The sequence below is a fragment of the Molothrus aeneus genome, chromosome 14, assembly GCF_037042795.1.
Source record: "Molothrus aeneus isolate 106 chromosome 14, BPBGC_Maene_1.0, whole genome shotgun sequence".
NCBI classification, from domain to species: domain Eukaryota; kingdom Metazoa; phylum Chordata; class Aves; order Passeriformes; family Icteridae; genus Molothrus; species Molothrus aeneus.
The window spans coordinates 14,408,280-14,430,462 of record NC_089659.1 but is presented as its reverse complement, the minus strand read 5'-3'; the positions used below and the strand labels follow the sequence as shown (position 1 = coordinate 14,430,462).

Genomic DNA, 22,183 nt, shown 5'->3' with positions numbered 1-22,183 from the left:
CGGCACATCCGGCCCGGCCACGCCCGGGGAAGCCCGGCCTGTCCCCCCTGCACCCCAACTGCTGGACGTGGCTCTGCATGGTGACACAGCCGCTGTCAGCAGCTGAAAAGTCCCTGATTTGGAGCAGGGACTTCTGCAGAGAATCCCTGGCCATTTGCATCCCAGGGCTGTGAACTCCCTTGGCGGGAGCGCCGGGTGTGGATCAGAGGCGGCAAACACCGAGAGGCTGTTCTTGGATTGTGATAAAGGCAGAGTGAACCACACGGCCTGAGCAGGGAGAGATCTGCTCTGAAACCAGCTACCCTGTGCTTCTTGGCCTTCCTGCCCTCAATGCTGGCTCCAGCAGGATCTGTTGGAGAAGTTCCCTGCTCCCACTGAGGCTTTTGTGGGAGAAGTCTCCAAAGGATGTGAGGAATGAGCAGCAGGACTGAGGTGTGGAGGAAGTGGGGACAGAACCACCTGCCCAGGTCACATCCCTGCTGTGGGTGATGGGCTCCAGCCTGGCTGTTTGGGAGCAGGATATCTGGTTATCCAAGTCCATCAGCTCTGCCCTTCGTTCCCTGCATTCCCAGGGCATTGGGAAGGTGACTCCTGAGCAGCTCTGATCCCAGTGAGGGGACCATGGCTCTCCCACCCCTGAAGGATGGAGCTGTCCCCTCACAAAGCACAGCCAACACTCTGCTGTGGCCATACAGACCTTCCATGGGAGCTCCTGGTGTGGCTGGGGAGGGACATCCCACTGGGAACACCAAGAGCAGGAAAGAGCTGTGTTTGCCAAGGCCACCTGCAGCCAGCTCCAAGTCCACGTCTCCAACTCACATTTTGGTTAGTGTGAGCACCAGAAAAAGCCTGTTAACACATTCCATGATGGAATTGCTCCCTCCTGCACCCCAAGCACACACCAGGAAGAACTTCCATGCAGGAATTGCTCTCTCCTGCTCTCCTCCAACATTCCGAGCACACACCACAGGGGACAGCAACACTCTGGCCTTTTAAGGAGCAAAGGGATTCTCCCTCTGCCTCCCCCTGCCCACAGCCATGGAGCACATCCCAGATCCTGCCAGCGGGGTACAAGGAATGCAAACTCCATCCCCGGCTCTCCCAACCCCCTGTTATTTATGGCTGCCCCCAGCCTTGCTGCTCAGGCCTGTTCTAAAGCAATCCTGTTAATGATTTGCTTCATGTTCTCACTGTACACAGTTGTCCCGCTTCATTCTTGTCACAGGAACATGTCCCTCTTAATCCATTTGAAAGGAAAGAAAACCACAAAGCCCAGTGAAGAGCCCCCAAGGCTCTTGCCCGTCCCACATGTCGAGGCTGAAGGGAGGAGAAGCCACTAAAAAGCCAGAGCAACCCATTTGTCACGCAGTTGTTTCCCGAAGTGCACGGCTCCTGTGAATAGCGAGGCCGCGGCCAACGCCGCTGCCCCGAGGAATTTTTGTCTCCCAATAACTGCAACACTTGGCAAGGGACATCACTCGCTAGGGCTGGAGCCAGGAATGCTCCAGGCAGGGCGGACCCTCCGTGGCCACGGCACAGCACTGGGACACGTCCCTCCCACACCCTGCAGGTGACCATGAGCCACCTCTGCATGGAGCCAGCACCAGGAGCATGGAATCACAGGATTGGGCTGGGAGGATCTTATGGATCAAACAGTTCCACACCCTGCCATGGACAGGGACAGCTTCCACTAGCTCAGGCTGCTCCAAGCCCCGTCCAACCTGGCTTTGGACATTTCCAGGGATCCAGGGGCATCTTTCCCTGTGCCAGGGCCTCAGCACCATCACAGGGTAGGATTCCTTCCCAATGTCCCATCTATCCCTGCCCTCTAGCAGTGGGGAGCTATTTCTCCTTGTCCTGTCACTCCAGGCCCTTGTGCAAAGTCCTTCTCCAGCTCTCCTGGAGCCCCTTGAGGCACTGAGGTCCCCAAAACCTTCCCTGCTCCAGGCTGAAGATGTCAATTTGGGATTTGTCCCGTTTCTACACAAGCTGCAACTTCACTCCCCTCTTGAAAGCACAAACAGGCTTTGGAAAGAAACACAGAGAAACAAAACCCCAACCAAGCTGAGCAAGTGTGAGCCAAGGGCTGAGACAACAGAGCAATTTGTGCCTCTTATGGCTCAGAGCATCTTATGGCTTTAGGTCTCCCCAGCTGAGGGGAGGTAATGGGACAGAGTTGCTCAAGAAGCCAAAAGAAACAATAGTGTCCCAGCTCCTCTATTAGTCACCAGAAATCAAGTTATGACTAGACTCAGCAGGGCTTAGAGAAAAGAAAAAGTGGTGACTTCATGCTGGACCGGATTTTAAAATCCCATTTTTTTCCTTTGCTAAAGTCTCCATCACCACTTAGTTTAGGTAGAAGGGTGCCAAAAGGAAAGGGGTGGGGGGAGGAAGGCTAAAAACCACATCTAAAAGCAGGACAGTTGCTATTAAAACAGAAAAAAAATCTCCTGTTTGAATATTTTATTCTTAAACATAACAAACTTCCTCCGAGTGTTGTCACAAGTACTTGTGGCTGCTCTACGTGGCTCGGTGAAGCCTGTAGAAATGTGTTCTGGATTGCAAAATATTAATTAAAAAGAACAAAACAAACCTCCCCCCCCCCAAAACAAAACAAAACAAAACAAAACCAAAAAAAAACCAAAACCAAAATACCCCCAATCCAACTCAACTTGCTGTAACAGCAGCAGTACTTGAAGGCAGCCCCTGCTGGGGCAAGGTTACCTCTGGGGTAGGGGCAGGAGCTGAAAGGAGCAGAGGCCTGGACCCGGGAATCGGCGTTTTCTTTGGGATTTGGTGGTTTCTGGAATGTGGAGGCAGTTTCCTATCTGCTAAGCCTGCTCTAGTTATTCCTCTTCCTCTCGCACTTCCTGCTTTTGCTTCCAAGCTCTAGGTCGAGGCACTTTTCCTCCTCCTCCTGAGGATGAATGTAAACACCACTGACCCTGTCTCACGCACCTCCCCTCGCCCCCCAGCCTTTCCAGCTCCCCCTGGGAAGGCAGGAAGCCAGAACCCCCTTCCTGGCTGTGGTTAGCATGCACATGCAGGAGCCTGGCTGGGATTTAGGGACAGGAGTCCGTGTCCTCCCATTCCCCTCCTGCCTGGGATGCTCCTGCCAGCGCCAACATCCGAGCAGAGCCCCCAGCTCTCCCAGCAAGCCTTGTGTGAAGGTCACAGAGCAGAGTATCAGTGCAGTAATACTTGAAATACTGAGACAAGGCACACCCAACAGCCTTTCCTCCTCACAACGCTCTCCCCACCAGCTTTTTGGTTTGATCCGAGTCTCCCCGCGAGTCACAGAGGACAATTGTGCTTCCTGCATTCACATATAGGAATAAATAGCTCTGGATCAGTTTCCTTTATGGCCGGATTACAGAACCCCTGAAATACTGATAGGCTTTATGAACAGCAGCACTGGGCAGTTCCGTGGGCGTCCCTGGCCACGCCAAGTTCCTCTCTAGGACGCGGGTGCATCTCCCAGGCGGATGGCCCCAAAGAAAGTCGTGTGCTTGCTCATGTTGATGGAGATGTCAGCGTGGACCATCTTCACAGCGATCTTCTGCCTGGCCTTGAGCAGGCACACGCCGGCCGTGTAGCACGTGTTGAAGTTGGTCTTGCCGGTCTCGATGCTGCGAGTGCATTGCAGAAAGGGCTTCTCGTCCACCACCACCTCGTAGCTGGCGAAATCGGTGAAGTTGATGTAGTAGACCTGATGTGAAGCAGGGAGGAGAAAGGTGTCAGGGAGGGGGTTGGGGTGTGGGGAGCAAGTGCAGCATCCTGGGGGGTGTGCGCAGCCCCTGCTGGCCCCAACACCTGCACTCACAGGTGACTTGTGCGAGGCAGGGAGAGCCCCAAACCAACCAGGAACCTCTTTTATTCCGCTTCAGACTGACCCAAGCATGCAAAAACCCCCTGAATCCGTGTGCCTAAGGCTGAGCTACCATCCTGCTTATTCCAGAGAAGTGACACACCTGCACAGAGCCATGCAGGACCCCCTGCGTGCTGCAGCAGCTTCTCACCCCACACACAGACGCACACATTCGACTGAAGGCCTCTTGCACTTACCTGGCCAGTCCTGCTTCCTGGTGCCAAGGAGCCTTCTTTAGTGGTGACATCAGAACTGCCCTAAGGTGGCCTGGGAGCTGCCTCCTGGGTAACTGGACTTGGTGCTTGCACAGGCACAAGCTATTACAGGGAAAAGGCTCTCCCAACCTCCACAGCTTGGAAGGAAATCACCTCACAGTGCTTCTACTGATTGAACTCCCTGACTTCTTCCAAGGCCCTGTGACTCTACTTGTCCTCACTTAACCCTCTCCCACACTCTGATTCCAAAGAGCTGCAGAAGGAAGACCGGTCCAAGGAGAAGTCAGTCTCAGAGAGCTGCTTCTTCCTGAGAAAGGAAATCCAGCCCTTTTGGAGGCAGAAGCTGCCTGAACACTGAATCCCTTTTTTTTTTCCTTGATGGACCACAAATGATGAGGCTTCACTGGTCCAACACTGTGGCCAGCAATCAGCATCAAGCACTTGGGAAACAATTATACTTTGACCCATATGGAGTTATATTTTCTGTCCCCATCCAAACTGGACATGTGTTACCAATTCCATGGAAGAGCACCTGACATCCATGGCTCACTTCATCACAGAGCTGGTTCTGGGGAGGTGCTACACAGATCTGGGGAAGCAAACCTAGTTCACCTGGGCTGGAATCTGGCCAAACCACCTGGGCTGGGAGTCCTGTGCTTCCAGAGCGACACAGCTCCAAAATAACCACAAACCACCAGAGTTCGGGTCTTTTAAAGCATCAGCATCCTGCCTGCAGGGAGGTTTGGAAGGGTCGGGATATGGATAAGTGGAGGGATAACCCCGGGATTGGCTGGTGCGGGGTGTGCTTTCAGTGACTAATCCCTGGCGGTGTCCTGGCGGTGACAGGGGTGTGACACTCCTCCCCACACCCCTCCTGAGCCGAACACAAGCTGCTGGCATTTGTCTGTTGTCTGGAGCCCTCTCGTGGTTCATGCAAGGCTTCCACCGGAACACAAGAATAGGAGGAGTTAGCCTAGGACCGTACTCACTTCTACCTGACTATAGATGAAGTATGTGCCGTCCACCAGTACCTCCAGCTCCCCACTGCGGGCATGCAGCTTAAACACCTTGGGGTTCAGAGTGATGCGAGACCAGTCATTGAGCACTCCACCTGAAAGATCTCAGTATGAGAAAACGGCGGTCACTCAGTACCCGTCAGGAGGAAAAGCGCAGGAGCAACACAAACACAGTCACAGCACCACGGGGAGCAGGGAATTCACAGGGGGATCCCAGGATTACACACTAGGGAGTGGGAGCAGGGACTCCTCTCTAGCTCTGGGCACACCATGGGGTTGCCTGTCCTTCCAGCCCTCTGTGCTCTCAAGCTCAAAACACAGCGCAGGGCCTGTTGTGCTCATCCCAGGGCTGGACATGGACCTGTTTCCTCCTGACCCTGCAGCTGAGCTTGTTTGATCCCTATTCCCTACTGTGTCCATGGGAATGGTCACCAGAGAACCATCATGGAATGGTTTGGGTGGGAGGGGATCTTAAAATCATCCCATTCCACTCCCTGCCATGGGCAAGGACACCTTCCACCAGCCCAGGCTGCTCCAAGCCCAGTCCAGCCTGGCCTTGGACGCTTCCAGGATGGGGCAGCCACAGCTTCTCTGAGCACCCGGTGCCAGGGCCTCTCCACCCTCACAGGGAAGGATTTCTTCTCAATCTCCCATCTAAATCTACCTTCTTTCAGCTTAAAGCCATTCCTTCTTGTCCTGTCACTCCAGGCCCTTGTCCAAAATCCCTCTCCCGGCTCTCCTGGAGTCTCTTTAGGCACTGGAAGGGGTTCCTGGAGATTTCTCTTCTCCGGGCAAATGGAGGCCATGATTGATTTTAATTCTGGTGTTCCTTGATTTCACCACTCCCGACTTTGTAATTGGGATAATTATAGCAAAACCTTTGCCTTTACAACTCCTAAGGTTTTTAAAAGCCAGAATAACAACAAAGTAGGAAATTGCATCATATCTCACAACACAGTAATCCCTAACTGGGGTCCTTCAATATAGGGATTTATGGACCCACCACCCAGTCCTTTGGGATTACTGGGATAAAAGACTTTGCTATGAGCCCCAAACTGAGCCAATCTCTGTAGGTGCCTCAGTTTGTCAAATCCCACTCTTTTCCTCCCAGTCTCCATCTGCCTCTCCTCTCCCTGCTGGATGGGCCTTTTACTTAAGAGTTGGACTCGATGATCCTTGTGAGTCCCTTCCAACTCAGAATATTCTGTGCATCAGCTGGAGCTCGCCAGGCTGGCAGCTGGACAGCATTCCTGGCTCCCAGCTCTGGATTGTTCCTGAGCAGCAGGGAAGGACACTCACAGGGCATTCCCGCTCTTAGAGAGCAGCATTCCCTCTGGAAACCCTCAGCATCCCCAGTAATGAAGGGATAATTGCTTTCTGAACGTAAGCAAACAGCAGCTTTTCCCTCACATTGTTCCTGGGAACGGGCGGTTTCCTTTTCATTTTGGGGAGCTGCAAGCACAAATCCCAGTCCATGAGAAATTCCAGCTGCCACTGCTCACAGGGAAAGCTGCCTTCCCACAGAAGCAGTGGCCAGCCCTCCCCATCCCACGTGTGAGGCAGGAATTCATGGACAGGGATCCTGCTGCCTCCACCCTCGGGAGTCCCTCCCAGTCTGGGACTGGGGTGAGGATGGATGTGGTCCCTGGGGAGCTGCGCGCGAGGACTCAGGGAGGGGACAAGCCAGCTCCTGTCCAGCACAGCCAGAGCAGGGAGGCAGGAGATGATGAATGAGAGCCCCAGCTGTTGGCAGGGAGAGCAGGAACTTGAGGAGAATTTGGATGGGGATCTGGGAAGGAGGAGAAGGAGAGCAAGGAGCTGCCTGTGGATGGGAAGTGGCTCGGCGGGATCTGGGATTAAAGGCTGTTGGTGGGGACAGAGGTGCTCAGGGGATCCCAGGAAGAGCTGGTGGCTGGACAACACCTCTGTGTCCTTTCATCACTGGGTCTTCCCTGCCTTAAGTTCCTGGGAAACTGGAGGAAAATGGGCAAATGGGGGAAGAGACAGGACAAGGATCCACTGAGGGCTTAAAATAGAATGGGGGGAAAAAAGGCCTGGTCATGGAGGGGCTGGGGAGGCACAAGATGTACCTGGAGGTCAGGGAGAGGGAGATTCAGTGGGACAGAATTACTGGGGTGTGCAGGGCAGGGATAATCTGGGAGATAAACAGGAGCTCAGGGAAAATGGAGGTGGAGACTCCACACAAGACTCTTCTTGTGGGGTCTGGGCAGGGGTATTGGAGGGCAGGGAGGGGCAGGGACATCTTGGAGCTGTGTCATGGGATGGACTGGGATCCAGGAACTCTAGGGGTGCAGGAGGGGCTCTTCCCAGTACCCACAATTATCAAGAGATCCTTACCATTCTTCACTTGGATTGCTGAGCCTTGGCCTTGGAGATGGACCACAGCTGGCTGCAAGGGAGAGCACAGGGATCGAGGATTAACGGGAAGCACCATGCCAGTCCACAAAAATCCCCCCCAAAGCTGGGTTTTTCCATGGAAAGATCAACCCACCTGGATGTCTCTGGAGCTGGCCTTATCTGTGGCACCTGCAAAAGGCAATTCCACATCATTATGGAGGAAGGTTGAGTGAAAAATCCCATAAATAAAACTTATTTTATCCCAAAATAACCCTTAAACCCCCTCATAAATAACCTTTTTTTTTTAACCCCAAAATAACCCTGAAGCCCCATATAAATTAGTTTTCTTACTCCATAATAACCACTAAACCTCTGTTTTAACAGGAGGAGGGATATGGGGTACAGGTAATATTAAAATATATAAAACAGAAATATTACATATTAAAAATACTAAAAAACACATAAGGAAGAAAAAGACTCATCCTACATTTCCCTAGTTTATTCCTGGCATTTCTGACCATCAAAATTCTTTATTATTCAACAGGTTTCCATAGAAGGACAAATTGCACAACCCATTCCCTGATCCACAGCAGGAATGAAACCTCTTGGCTGCCAAGATGCCAAGTTTCCCTCTGCAGGTCATCCACTCCATCTCCCTTCCCTGGGAGCCAAACCCTAATTAGGGAGGAGATGCCCGTGGCAGCACAGCACGGAGCTGAGGGGCTCCTGCTGCTCCCGGCCATTCAGAGCCACGCAATCCCAGAATCCCAGAAATCCAGCATGGCTTAGGTTGGAAGGAACCTTAAAGCCCATGAGTTCCACCCCTGCCATGGCAGGGACTCCTTCCATAGGCTGCTCCCAGCACACCCCAATCCTGCTTCAGGCCCTGGTGCCATCACACTGGGACACTCTGGTGACATGCCCAGCATTCCCACTGCCCAGCCTGGAGCAGAGGGCATGGATGGATCCTTACCTGAGGGGCCCTGCAGGCCGGGGGGTCCCTGAGGGCCCGGGGGGCCAGGGGGGCCGGGCGGGCCCATGACGGTGGTGCCTGGAATGCCGGGGATGCCAGGAATGCCGGGGGGACCCTGCGGCCCAGGAGGCCCCGGTGGCCCTTGGGGACCGTTGGGCCCTGGAGGACCAGCCTTTTTACCTGGAAAACACAAGGACAGGCGTCACCTGCGGCTGCAGGGAATGGGAGGCTGGGGATGGATCACTCCTGGCTCAGCACAGCCGGCGTCGGGGTTCTACTGCTCCACACCATGAGGACAACGCTGAAAGCAGGGCAGGGCCAGGTCCCCACCCTGCAGGCTCCTTCCTGGTGGGAATTACTCTGAAACAAGGCATGGGGGCTCTCCAGGGCCTCTCAAGGGATGGAGGCTCAGAGTCACTCCACTCAGCATGGGGTCAGTCCTCAAGTCCCATGCCCTGGGGCTGGTCACATCCCTACAGAGCCGGGATGATCTCTGGATACAGTCAGGATGCTCCCACAGCACATTCCAATGCACCCAGCCATGGCTGGGTCCACACAAACCACTCTGCAGTTACTCAGTTTGCTGGGTTTTGATGGAAAACAGGGATAATCTTTCCTACCTGTTGCATGGGATTGGGACTGGGAGATGATCCCCATGGCTTGGTCTCCTCCAGAGGGCAGTTCAGAGCTGAGCTCCAGCTCTTCCCCAGTGTTGCTGGAGGAGCTCCTATGCTGCTTGTGCCTCAAAATAATTCAATATTTTGGGCTTTGGATGGAGGGAGGGCCTTGGGAAGGACTAACCCCATCCAAGGGATGGAAATATGGGGGAACTGTTACAATCACAGATCTCAGACTGGTTTGGGTTGGAAAGGACCTTAAAGTCCACCCAGTCCCAGCCCTGCCATGGGCAGGGCCACCTTCCACTAGCCCAGGCTGCTCCAAGCCCTGTCCAAGCTGGCCTTGGACACTTCCAGAGATGGGGCAGCCACAGTATTTTACCAGGCTAGTGGTAAAAATCTTCCCTACCATGATCCTCAAACACCTCACACATCCCAAGGAAGAGAAATGACATAACCACACCAGGAATGACTCCTACATACAGAGAATGGGATGAAACAAACTCTGCAGGGAAAGCCTGGTCCTTGCTCTCCTGATTTTTCCTGACAAATTGATGTTCATTTGATGCAGTTTTTAAAATGACAATTTGGAGCAGCTTTTCTGCCAAGGAACATAAACAGAGCAAAATCTCTTCAATTGCTGCCACAAGGTCCCCAGTAGGACAGAATTAAACTCATATTTAGATGACAGCAGCAGTTGGGATATGAAATTATAGTTGTTGGAATAGTTTCTGAGTACATTTATGTACTTGTTTCTCTACTAATATCCATCCTTGTAATGGACAGAAGTGTGAGGAAAAATCCATCTGTTTTAGCACAGGACTGGGGATCTCTGGATGGCCACCATCCAGGAGCAAGAGCACAAGGACATCAGGGTGGGACAACTGTGGGCATAATTTAAATGTGCAGAAAATGAAGTTAAAGTAAGCAGGGGTGAGTAAAGCCACACTGGTATCCTACAAAAAGTGGGAAAACGCTTCAGGGAACAAATCTCCACAGCAGTATTTCTCTCCAAATCAGCATCCGTGACTTCCTACCTGAGCTGGCCACAATCCAGACCTCCTCTAATCCAGTACTTCTCCTCAGGATGATGCCCTGCTTTGAAATGATCACCTTGAACCACGTCAGTTTTCCCAACACCAAACTCCTCTCACTGACATCCCTCCAATCCAGGCCATCCCAAGGAGGGATTGCAGACAGGGAGTTGGGAATGCTGCTGCTGTCACTCCAGGCTTCCCTTCCCAAGAGGGATGCACATCACAGCTGGTTTAACTCATCTGCCTCCGAAATCTGCTCTGCTACTCAGGGAGCTGCTGCTTGAGCAGTGACACAATCGCTCATCCCAGCCATACATTTCTGTGCCTTTCCCTCCTTCAAGGCATTTCAACCACTCCTCTGCATTAACAAACCTCACAAGACATAAGATATTCTGTTTATTATCTGATAGCTCCCTTATCAGGTCTCCAAGGAGGGCCCCAGCACCCAAATCCAAGCCTGCCAAGTCTCCCATGTCTGTACCCACGGGCTCCGAAACTCAGAGCAGGCAGAAGCAGGGAGTTCTCCATAATCCTCACTCATCAAACAATGAACTGGAACTCTAAAAAGAATTAAACGTGACAATACCATAAAATTAAGCTACTTTATACAGCTGTATGCAATCCAGCTCCACGAGATCCCCCTGCCCCTCTGGAACTGCTCCGGAGGCCGCAGCCATCATTTGTTATTTGTGGGGCTGGTTGAACGCTGGCTGAGCTTTGTTAGGACAAACATCTCCAACATAAAATTTTACGCTGCTTCTCGGAGTAAATACAAATGAAGTTGCTAAGTGTGGCCTGTTCCCACCCCTCAGCTGTGGCTCTGGAGTTTGCATCCAAAGATTAAAGCCATTTGATGTGCTACTGCAGTGTACAGACATGGAAAACACGACTGCTTGGATCCTTGGACTTGCTCAAACTCCTGGATAAATGTGTGTCCTACATGTAGGACCCTAAGTGTGGGACCCTAAGTGTTCCCAGCAGTCCTACAGAAACAAGGATGGCATCAGGAACCCCTCCAAACAGGGCTGCCTGAGTAACCCAAATCCCAACAATCCACTGCAAACTGCCTGAGGAACATCACGAAATCCACAAAACCTTGAGGGCTGAGCAACAGTCAGAAGGGGCTCATAAAAAGATAATTTGGAGGTTAAAACAAGGAAAAGCAGAATGCAAAATGCATTCATGCTGAGTTTAGTGGGTCTGAAGGAGAATCCAAGCTGCAAGTTGGCAGGACTGGGATGAAAGCCAAGGCTGGAAAACAGCAACGGTTCCTGGTATTTGGTACTGACTCAACTCAACTCTTCAATTGGAGAATCTACAGGATTACTTCTGTACAATGTAATTAACTTCTTTCAGTGTTTAAGGAAGTTTTAAGGGGTGCTTGTGGGTGCATTCCAGCCTTTCCTGGAGAGGGAAGCTGCCATTGGTTTCTCCTTCGTGTTGCCAAAGAGAATTCACAAAGCACAGAAAGGAAAATTCAGTTAAAACTCAAACTTACCCTTTTTCTTGTTTTTCACTGAACTTGGACCTAACAAAGGGGAAAAAAGAAAGAAAATTAGTGAAATTCAGTGATAATTTCATCAGAGAAAATCCCCATTGCCATTTTATTTTCCAAGTGGACAATGGATGTATTTGTGGCCCATGCAGCAGCACAAGAATGGTCTCAGCTGAGAGCAGTAATCCAAATTTCAGAGCATCACAGAGTGGTTGGGGTTTGAAGGGACCTTTAAAGATCATCTGGTCCAACCCCCTGCTGACTCCTTGTGAGCCAAGTTGTTTAAAAATAAGAATAAAACACTAAAAAACCACAAAAGCAAAGAATTATTCTGAACTGGCTGTTTGAAACAATGGGAACCCAAACCTCCTGAGCACAGAGAGAAATATTTACAGTGAAGCTGAGAAATGACAGGACTTTGTGAGCTGAGGCTGAAGTGTGAAACATGTTCCACTGCTTCCCCAAGAATTCATCATGTATGGGAATTAACTGCAAAAATCCCCCAATACTCCCTTGCTATTCATCAGGGAAATCCCTCTAAAACCTGGGGTTTAGCACAGCAATGACTGAAATCACCTTTAGCTGAGATAAAATTATAACCAATTGAAAGAAATGAGGTTGCTTTGAGTCTGAGGGGGTGGGGAAAGGTAAATTCCCAACAGAAAAGCCATTTCCCCATAGGTAGGTAGAAGAAAGACAGGAAAAGGACCAGAGAAATTACCCATCAACCTTACTGATGCCTTTCCAACAGGAATATTGATTTTCCCACACTGTGCTGTTGGGTCATGGGAAAATGATGGTATTATCTATAAAAGGCATTACCTGTAAAAGACAATATCTAGAAATGGGAGACAATATAATTTATATAATTTAAGGGAGAAATTCCTCCCTGTGAGGGTCTGGCACTGGTTGCTCAGAGAAGCTGTGGCTGTCCCAAACTTTGAAGTGTCCAAGGCCAGGCTGGACAGGGCTTGGAGCAACCTGCAATAGTGGAAGATGTCCCTACCCATGGGGATGAATGAGTTTTAAGATCCTTCCATCTAAATGATAATTTCTGCTAATTCACTATTTTAAATAATATTTTTATACTATTTTTTTATAATATTCACAGGTTGGACAACACATGGATTCCTAACAATGCCATCCCAGTATACCACTAGGAAGCCACACCAAATTGCAAAACTTTTTAGGCTGGACAACCAGGCTCCTGATTCTGCACTTCTGAGCCCCACCAGTCCTCACTGTAGCCACCAGCCACTGAACAACATTAGAAGAGTGGAAAAAAAAAATCCCATTTAAAGATCCCAGCCCATCCCAACCCAGCGAGACGCGAGCGGCTGTGCCTCGGCAGCCCTCGGAGTCACGAGAGTTTATTTCATGTTCCATAGATCCCACCATTAGCACCAGAACCAGAGTGAAAGTACAAATAGCTGTGGCCAGCCAGACACATTTGGGCTGGCTGGATCCAATTAGCTTCAAAGATGACTGGGAGGAATGAGAACCACATGGGATGTCAATGTTCGCAGTCTATATTACAACACACGCATCTGTTCCAGGCACGACAGAGAGAGATGTTATGGATCTGCAAGTGGAGCTTTCGACAGACACAAAAGTATTCCTGACACGAGGGGGGAAAAAAACCCAGGATTATTAAGCTTGGGAGCTTCTGAGTCTCTCTGGGGTTTGCATCTGTTCGCCTCCCGAGAGCAGGGGGGGATCGTTTAATTGGAGCGCGGAGCTGAAGCTTCTGATACAGCAGAATTTCCCTTGGTTCTGCTCAAAGCGGGAAGTTCATGAGCTACTGCTCCATTTAGGCTAAAATGGTAATAAATTACTGAGTCTAAGCTGAGGGACACCAAAATTTCAGATCAATATTCCTCTCGGGTGCTGAGGTGTTAAGGCACAAGGCTTGAAAACTTGCCTTGATGTGCAGAGGAGAAAAATGGTAATTAAAAAATCCTTTCTGCCAGGGTTTTCAGGGGCCACAACCCAATATTTAAACATTAAACTTGTTATAATATTTTAAAATACTTTTCAAAATATTTAAGCTTGGTAAATGCAGTGGTTGAACACACAGATAATATCATTATAATATAATGGATACCCCATCCCCTGGAAGTGTCCATGGCTAGGCTGGAAGGGCCTTGGAGCAACCTGTGATAGGGGAAGGTGTCCCTGTCAATGGCAGGGCAATGAGGTGAGTGTTAAGGTCCTTCCCACCCAAACCAGTCTGGGATTCCATGATATATCTGACCCACTGGTTACCTCTCAACTGATGGTTAAATACCTACAAGTTATGCAAACCATTTATTTACTGTGGCTTCATTCAGGCCTTGATTCCAAGGATGGCTAAGAGAAAACCCTGTTTTTTTCATCAGATCCAAGACGTGGATCACAGGTGTACCCACTCGGTTCCTTCACTGTCCAGGAGTATAAAAAAACAAATTACAGGATATCTTCTGCTGCTCCAGAGTCTACAGACCTGCCACCTTCATGGAGAAGGAAACTTGATTGACTTGAAGACCTTCTGACTGATCAACAGCTCCCACACCTGATTTCAGGGACTTTGCCATGCTGCAGTTGAGGATTTATTCCAGTCCCAATGGGATCTGAGAGCAACCCAACCTCTCAGCTGTTCCCTGGCACCTCTTTTCCCCTCTTTATAATGTGCACCTTTCTGAGTGCACCTTTCTGCTCCCTTCCCATACCCATCAGGAATGTCCCAGAGATCCAGGTGGTCCCAGCTGCCAGGAGTGACTGTGACAGCCACCCAAGCACAGTTATTCTTCCTGACCTCTGTCCTTCTTCCCACTAATCCCACCTCTCCCTTTCCACATGCTGCCTGTTCTCCTTTGAGGTCAAACCAGGCCCAGACCTTGGAGAGTCCATCCCCTTCTGCTTTTCCCATCTTTCAACTGGAATTAAATATATGTTTAAACTCTGAACCCTCCTTGAAGGAGTTGTCAGCTCTGTTCAGCCCCTTGTTTACGGGGAGGGAAGTTGGCCAGAGCTGTTTATACAGAAATGGACTGGGAAAGCAGGACAGGCTGGATGGCTTTGAAGGATAATAAGCATGGAATGAGATTCAGTCATACAAAATATACAGTCCTATAAAATATATATATATATATATATATATATATATATATGGGAAATAATAAAGTGTTCTGCTGGATGCTGGAGGACACCTGCATGTGCTCAGCTGCTGCTGCTCAGCCAGGCAAGGCAGAAACATAATCCTAAAATGGGAGTAACTCTGGAAAACATAGGGAAATCCTGCTGCCACTTAGTGAAGGGTTGAGGTTGAGGAAATTCTGGGAACAGTGAAGTCAATCTGGATCATCGGATACAGAAAGATGAATTGAAATGAGAGGAATTTCACAGAAAGGCTCCTGGAAGGAGAAAGAAGTGGGCAAGTGAGCTCACCTTGATGGCCACCAGCACTGGGAAAGGGGTGAGAGCACCACTGGGAAAAGAAGGAGAAGACCTGGAGGGCTTCAAGAACAGTGCTGGCACATCCAAACTGCTCCCCAAGACCATGGAGTTGGGAATGAGAAGGCTTCCAAGGAGAAGCACAGGTCTGGAGAGGATCTTCTGGTTCATAGTGAGCCCTCCTGTGTCAAAGGTCATGGCTGGAAAGCCTCTCTAAAGCCTGCCAGTCCCTTTGGAATGTTACTTTTGGTAATATTTTTGCCTAACCACCAAAGCCATCACTACTAAGGCTGCTGCTGGAAACATTGCAGCTACCTGATCTGCTCCTACCACAGATATTCCCTTTCCCTGGATATCCTGTAGGAAAAGCTCCTGACTCTGCTGCAGTAACTCAGACCAGCTGAATTCCTCATCAAAGGAAGGATTCCCCCAGGAAAGATGGGATCAGGAATGCTGCACACTGGACACCCTGGCTGTGAGCAGCACTCCAGAGCTAGACCCCTCCAAAAGCTGATTTTTCACCACTGCTGGGAAAATGTAATGGGAGGACATCAGAAAAGGAGGGAATGTCAAGCCTGTAGGAAGGGTAAACCTAGAGGGATAGGCACAGCAGGAAAGATGTCTCTGTATGATGACAAAAGACCTCAACCGAAACAGAGCCACCACACGTGGAAGGCTCCAAACCATTCCAAGCCACTCCAAACAGTTCCAAGCCCCTTCTAGCAGAAGCACTTTGGGTTCAGATGCAAACACCTCACTTGAAGCTGAGGGAAACCCTTGCAAGAGATGAGTTTTTGGTGTGCAAACCCCCAGCTGTGGCCCAGCCAGCAGCAGAAGACATCTCCCCAGGCTTCAGGGAGCAGGTTCCAGCTCCTGCTCCTGCAGCCATACCATCTGCTGGATCAATTCCAAGGCCTTCAGAAAAATCCCAGATGGTGATGCAACTCAAGGATATTACATGTGACATGTTTGCTCTCAGCAAGATTAATAGAGTTGACTTTGCTCCCCCTCCAATCTCTCTTTCTGCACGCTACACACTGCTATGATTTACTCTAAATACAGAAATATCCCAAACTTCTTTAGGACATCTGCTGATATAAATAGGATATTAAAAAACCCCTGCATTCCCTTATTAGCTGTGTGTGTGGATTAACAAGAAATAGTTTAAATTCCTGCCAAACAGTTCCAACTGGTTTTATGGATGGGAACAGATCTTTGTAATTATGCTGATTTTATATCAAACCTATAAAAGGTTGACCATTATAGGAATCAGCCAAACAAAGGATACACCTAAAGAGGTGCTGAATGTGCTGGAATTCCCAGGTGCCAACAGCAGAAAAAAGCCATGGAATGCCACAACCATGTTTTAGCAGCAGAATGTGATTCAGAACACAACACCAAGTGATGTCTTTAAGGTGTTTATCCAATTTGGGAAAGGTACATGGCAGCAGCCACCAGTTTTGGGCATCCATCCATCCATCCATCCATCCATCCATCCATCCATCCATCCATCCATCCATCCATCCATCCATCCATCCATCCATCCATCCATCCATCCATCCATCCATCCATCCATCCATCCTTTGGAGACTGTGCCAACCTGTTTTCAGCATTCATTTGTAATAATTGATCCTTCTCCTGTTTCCTAGCACTGAGTTACTATGGAACATCCTCAATCTTCTTCCCTAAGTGTGGGGACATGCAAGACCAGGTGATTCAACTGAGGCACCTCTGTGTTTCCATGTCCCCTCCACCTGGGAGAGGAGAGGATGGAGGTACTGAGGAATTATCCTTGTCCCAAGTTACAGATTAGAGACAAAATCATGTTGATTAATGAGATGTTGGTGCAATCCAGAAACACCACATCACTTCTCACTCTTCCATAAAATAAACATTAAATCATTAAGTCAGAGAATCATGGAATGGTTTGGGCTGGAAGGGGCCTTAATGCTCATCCAGTCCCACCCCTGCCATGGGCAGGGACACATCCCATTAGCCCAGGTTGCTCCAAGCCCTGTCTCACCTGGCCTTGGACACTTCTCAGGATAGGGCAGCCCCAGCTCCACTGAAATCAATTCCAGCCCCTCACCAACCACACGGAAGAATTCCTTCCACATGTCCAAAAATTGCCCCTCTTTCAGTTTGCACCCATTTCTCACTGTCCTGTCACGACCATGCCTGATGATGAGTCCCCCTCTGGCCTCCTTGTACATCCTTTCAAACACTGGAAGTGGTGGAGTCCCCATCCCTGGAGGTGTCCAAGGAAGGCCTGGATGTGGCACTCAGTGCCCTGGGCTGGTGACAAGGTGGGGATCAGTCACAGCTTGGACTGGATGATCCTGGAGGGCTTTTCCAACCTCAAGGACTCCAGGTGAAGTCCTACCCATCAACTAACCCCTCCATCCCTACTTTACCAATACCAAAGGTGGGAAGAGCAGCTTGGGTGTTCCTTGAGATTCCAGGTGATGATGAACCTCCTGCCATCTGGGATGTCAGTTTTCCCAATGAACAAAAAACCTCCAGAACTCAGCACTTGCCTTTCCAGCACTGGTGCAGTGACATTCATTTCATTCTCATGGGCAGAAGAAATGTAAAGCTTTTCAAATATTTTTAAGTGTGGGTTTATTAATGCCAGATTCCAGTGGATTGGGGAAAGCTCCCAACACATGCCTAATCTAGAACATGTGGTTTCGGGGGAGGTTTGGAACCAATATGTTTTCAACATTTTCAGGAAATTTGGTCTATCCAGATGAAAGCTTCTTGGACCCTACTGAACTATCAGTCAGTGATACAAACACTGAAACAAGAGGAAAATTTTCCCTTTTCCCTGAAAAAGAAAGTGCTTCTTTACCAACTCCAGAGAAAGCAATGATTCTGCTGAAGAGCAGCTTTAGGATTATTGCTGCAGAATATTTAGAGAATATGATAAATGATAAATCTAGGAAAACATCCCAGAAGTAAATCACATCCTGTGCTATGAATTCTGGCACATCTTCCCAGGGTGGCTTTTTGATGACGAAGGGGGATCCTCTGCTGAGAGTGGAGGAAAAGTGCTGCCCACACTTTGAGGAACCCAAGCCAGGGTGTGAACTAGAACTAACTTCAACAAATCTGAGTACAGAGAATATGTTTTGTAAGGGAATGGGGAGGGAATTCAAGACACAAAGTAGGGGAAGGATGAAACAGCACTGTGGGATGTGTGAGTCCACAGGGCACAGCCCAGGGCATTCCAGCTTTCCTCAGCCATCACTTTTCCTTCTCTCCCTGCTTTTGTTTCAACCTTGTTTTAAAACTCCTTAAAATTCACGTGTGAACACAGCCAGCCTTAATGGTCCTTGCCTGGTTACACCTTAAATTGAGATGCTCCACAACAGCACCCCACACATCAGAGCTCCCTCCCTGTCCTTCATCCAGTAGGATCTCGGTCCCATGCCATTCCCAGAGTCATCTGAGGGCCACCCCAGCCTGCTCCACCTGCACAACACAAGCCCTGAATTTCAGGAGCCTTTGCTTTGTGTTGCCCTGTCCCACTGTGGAGTGAGAGGCTGCTGTGTCCCCAGAAATGGCTTGGGGACAGTGACACTCGTGACCCCCCAGCCCTGTGCAGGACTGCCCCAGCCCAAAGCCAGTCTACACCAGCCTGGGAGATCAAGGACAGTTTGCAGCTCATTTTGGACTCTTCTGAGGCACTCCCTTGGCTCCATGCAATTTTTGAGGCAATTCCTCATCTCTTTGATGGACTTTCCATGTGCCTCCAGGGGAAGTGTCCTGCACTGAGGTCACTCCTGGGGCTGCTGGGCCACAGGGTGTGAGAGGAGCTCCTGCCCCAGCACCAAGGGCTGGGAATCATCTCTCATGTGGTGGCTTAGGGATGAGAGTGGCCTTTGCTGCCTCCCTGCTCCTCTCCTCACATTCCACCAAAGGACAAACCTCCATCCATGTGTCATCCAGATGAGCAGATGCTGCTCCAGGAGCTCCATGGATCAGTAGCCTGCTCCCTCCCCATTCCTCTGATCCCAAACACCAGCCCCCAGCTCAAGCTCATCGGGCTGAAAACAAATGCAGGGAAGTCACAGCTCATCCCTGGAATCCCTGGAGAGACACGAGATGCCAGAGAGCCACAATCTCTCTTCTCAAACAGCTTCAGACCACGTAAGATCTCATCAGGAACAGGGTTTTTTTTGCTGTTGAGAAAGTTTTTGGTTTTTTTTTTCTCCTGCCAGTACTCAGAGATTTTTGCTTGACTTGACAAAACCCAGGACTCCTTGGAGAATCATTTGGTGAAGCTCCTAAGGACAGTTAAACTCACATTTACAGATAATGCCAATAGTGGCAGTAGGTTTTGATGTAGTTTACCCTGATCTTTAATCATATTAAAGGAAAAAAAATCTGATTACTGCAGATGATCAGAACCAAAGTGTGAACAAGAGACAGACCTTAGGGACAACCACTCATCAACCTGATTTTTGCTGCAGGTAAAGGTCAAAAGGAAAGGACAAAAGGAGCAGGATGAACTAGTTGTGCTTACGCATTCCACAGGTTTTTCCACCTTCAGAAGGATGATGGGACTCAAAGAGCACCAGGTGCTGTCTGAAGGGAGGTGCTGGAGCAGGTAGCGCCCCACCAGCCCTGTGTACCTCCTTCCTAAGGGCTTCTTGGCATGAGGAAAAATACAGGTGCAGGATTGTAGGAGAACCAAGATGGAACAGCACCTGTCCTTTAGAGGTCTGTCACCTCTGCTGTTGTCACCTCTGTCACAGCGCTGGTCCCATTTAGGAGAGGCTGGATCCAGTCACCTCCTGGGGTTCTCTCCACCCTACAACCTCAACTCTGCTCTCCAAGAGCCAGAGCTCTGCTGAAAATCCCTCCTCACTTCCTTCAGCAAGGCAGATGTGTCCCTGCTCACTGCAATGGGAATTTCTAAGGCTTTACAGGACACAAGGAACAACCAAGGTGATTTACCTGTTCCATCCCCTCCAGATCCACTGTAGGATCAATGGCAAGGCACCAGGACAGGCTGCTGGTACCAGAAGGCTCTAAAAAAACAGCTCCAGCCTCTGAGTAGGTGCAAGAACACCACAGAACAAATGTGGTCACGAGCAAAGACAAAATCCTGCTCCCAATTAACTCCAGAGCCACTGTTGCTGGCAAAATCCTCTTGCACTGCCTTCTCAGACACACAAAAAGCCAATCAAACAGAAATCTCCGCCCTCCTCAGCTCTGCTCCCTCATCACCAGTCCCAGCCAAGTTCCTGGGGTTCACACCAGAACCTGTGGCCATCATATTTCATTTTCCACCCTCTGGCTGGCTCTGGAAGGAGGATGTGATGTGCCTTTTGCTTCCCTTCAGGCATTTCGGTTGGATTCCAAGTGCAGAGCTGACAAAGAACATTCCCAGTCCTAATTTGAGGATCCCAAGGCTTTTTTTTGGCTGCTGGCTGGAGTCACCAGGCTGATTTTCTATCCACCACTGCACCCCTCTTGCTTCCTTTATCAATCCCACATATTTAAATCCAACAATTTGAAGCGTAGTGTTACAGCTGTGTTTTTATTTTGTTTGTTTTATTTGGTTGTTGCCTAACACAAAACACTCTGACATTTTCAGTCACATCCCACTAAGATAAACAACAAACATATGTCATGAATTCCAGCAGAAATGATTCCCAAGTGGGGCAGCAGCAAGGTTTGAAGTGGGAGTACGAGAGGCTCTCCCGAATTGTTTGCTGGATGTTGAAATGAGCTCTTCCTGTGGTTATCCATAAGGAATCGAGGGCAGGTGGGAGGAAACTTCTCTAACAGTCTCATCCCTGCAGAACTTGATGTGTTTTTCCTCCTCCCATCCATAATCCTGCCTAATTGGATGGAAAACCTCCATGGCATTGAGCAGCTGCCTGAGAACTGATGGATTAATTACACGGAAAAACGCAGGATCTATATCCAAGGATCTGCTCGTATGCATCCACACGTACTTACAGCTGGATGAATCCAAAAACAGGGGAAAAGGAGGGGAAAAAAAGGGGAAGAAGGGGGAAAAAGAAGGAAACCCAAGAGAGACTCCATCACTCTTGTGAGGATTGGACGAATTCGATAAGAGGGAAAAAGAAGGGAAAAAAATGGGAGAAAAGGAAACTCAGGAGAGACTCTGCCACTCTTGGGAAGCTCAAGTGAAGTCCCTGCAGCAGCTGGGACACAGGGAATGCTGCCTGGCTCAGCCAACCCTTGCATTTATCCATTGAAAGCAATTAAGGCACTTCCCCAAATCCTGCTGGAATTAGTGGGATCAGATATGACTCCAACAATGTCTCCATACATCACGGCCAACAAAGCCCTCATGAAAACATTCAACCCCAGCCTCATTCACAGCTTTTTCCCCAAGGAATTCCTCACTGGAGCTCTGCAGCTCTGGGCTGGTGCAGCCGCTCTGTGACAGCCAAGAGGGTTCCAGTGAGTGCCCAGAGAGGGCACAGGGAGGACAATCACAACTGCCACCACCAGAGCAGCAGCTCCAAGTTTGGCTGTTCACAGAATCCCAGAACAGTTGGAAGGAACCTCTGGAGATCATCCAGTCCCAGGCAGGGTCACCCTTTGGAGCAGGTGACACAGGAACATGTCCATGTGGGTTTGGGATGTCTCCAGAGAGGGAGACTCCACGCCCTCCCTGGGAAGCTGTTACAGGGCTGCGCTCCCTCCATGGAAAGAAGTTCCTCGTGTTGAGGTGGGACTCCTTGTGTTGTAGCTTATGGGCATTGCCCCTTGTCCTGGAGCCTGGCACTATCCTCTGACACCCTTTGGAGATATTTGTATGGATTATGAGATCCCCTGACAGAAAAACAAGCTTATTCATCCCAAAATCTGCAGGAGGAGGATCGTTGTGGTGGCAAGGGCAGGACCTGACGGGGGGCTCAGGTGGATCTGATCCAATTCCACAGCAATTCCTCCACGTGGAGCAACCAGACGGGCCTGGAGCACGTGCTGAGCCTGCAGAACCTCCCTGGCTGAGGGTTTATCCACTGAAATCAAAGCTGAGCTGCAAATCCGCCAGCAGGGAGACAATGGAGCCTCTCATGCTGCGAGAAGGGAGCAGCAGCTTCCAGAGGAGTCCGGCATTTCCAGCGCTCGGTGCAGCTCAGCTGCACTCACGGCTCAGCTGCAGCCACATTCCTGCCCCTCTG

General features: G+C 49.8%; 1 protein-coding gene across 2 annotated transcripts in view; it reads right to left on the bottom strand.

The window, feature by feature from the left end:
* Nucleotides 1-2,448: 2,448 nt before the first annotated feature.
* Nucleotides 2,449-22,183, bottom strand: part of EDA (ectodysplasin A) — a 59,845-nt gene continuing 40,110 nt past the window's right edge. The window contains exons 3-8 of one of the 2 annotated variants that reach the window (XM_066559488.1): nucleotides 11,583-11,612; nucleotides 8,431-8,610; nucleotides 7,612-7,646; nucleotides 7,458-7,509; nucleotides 5,073-5,203; nucleotides 2,449-3,709 (exon numbers count right to left, since the gene is read on the bottom strand). In XM_066559488.1, the coding sequence (XP_066415585.1) occupies nucleotides 3,458-3,709; nucleotides 5,073-5,203; nucleotides 7,458-7,509; nucleotides 7,612-7,646; nucleotides 8,431-8,610; nucleotides 11,583-11,612 (680 nt within the window). In that variant the 3' untranslated portion in view covers nucleotides 2,449-3,457. The remainder of the gene's footprint in view (nucleotides 3,710-5,072; nucleotides 5,204-7,457; nucleotides 7,510-7,611; nucleotides 7,647-8,430; nucleotides 8,611-11,582; nucleotides 11,613-22,183) is intronic. The other variant, XM_066559489.1, reaches the window with a different exon arrangement.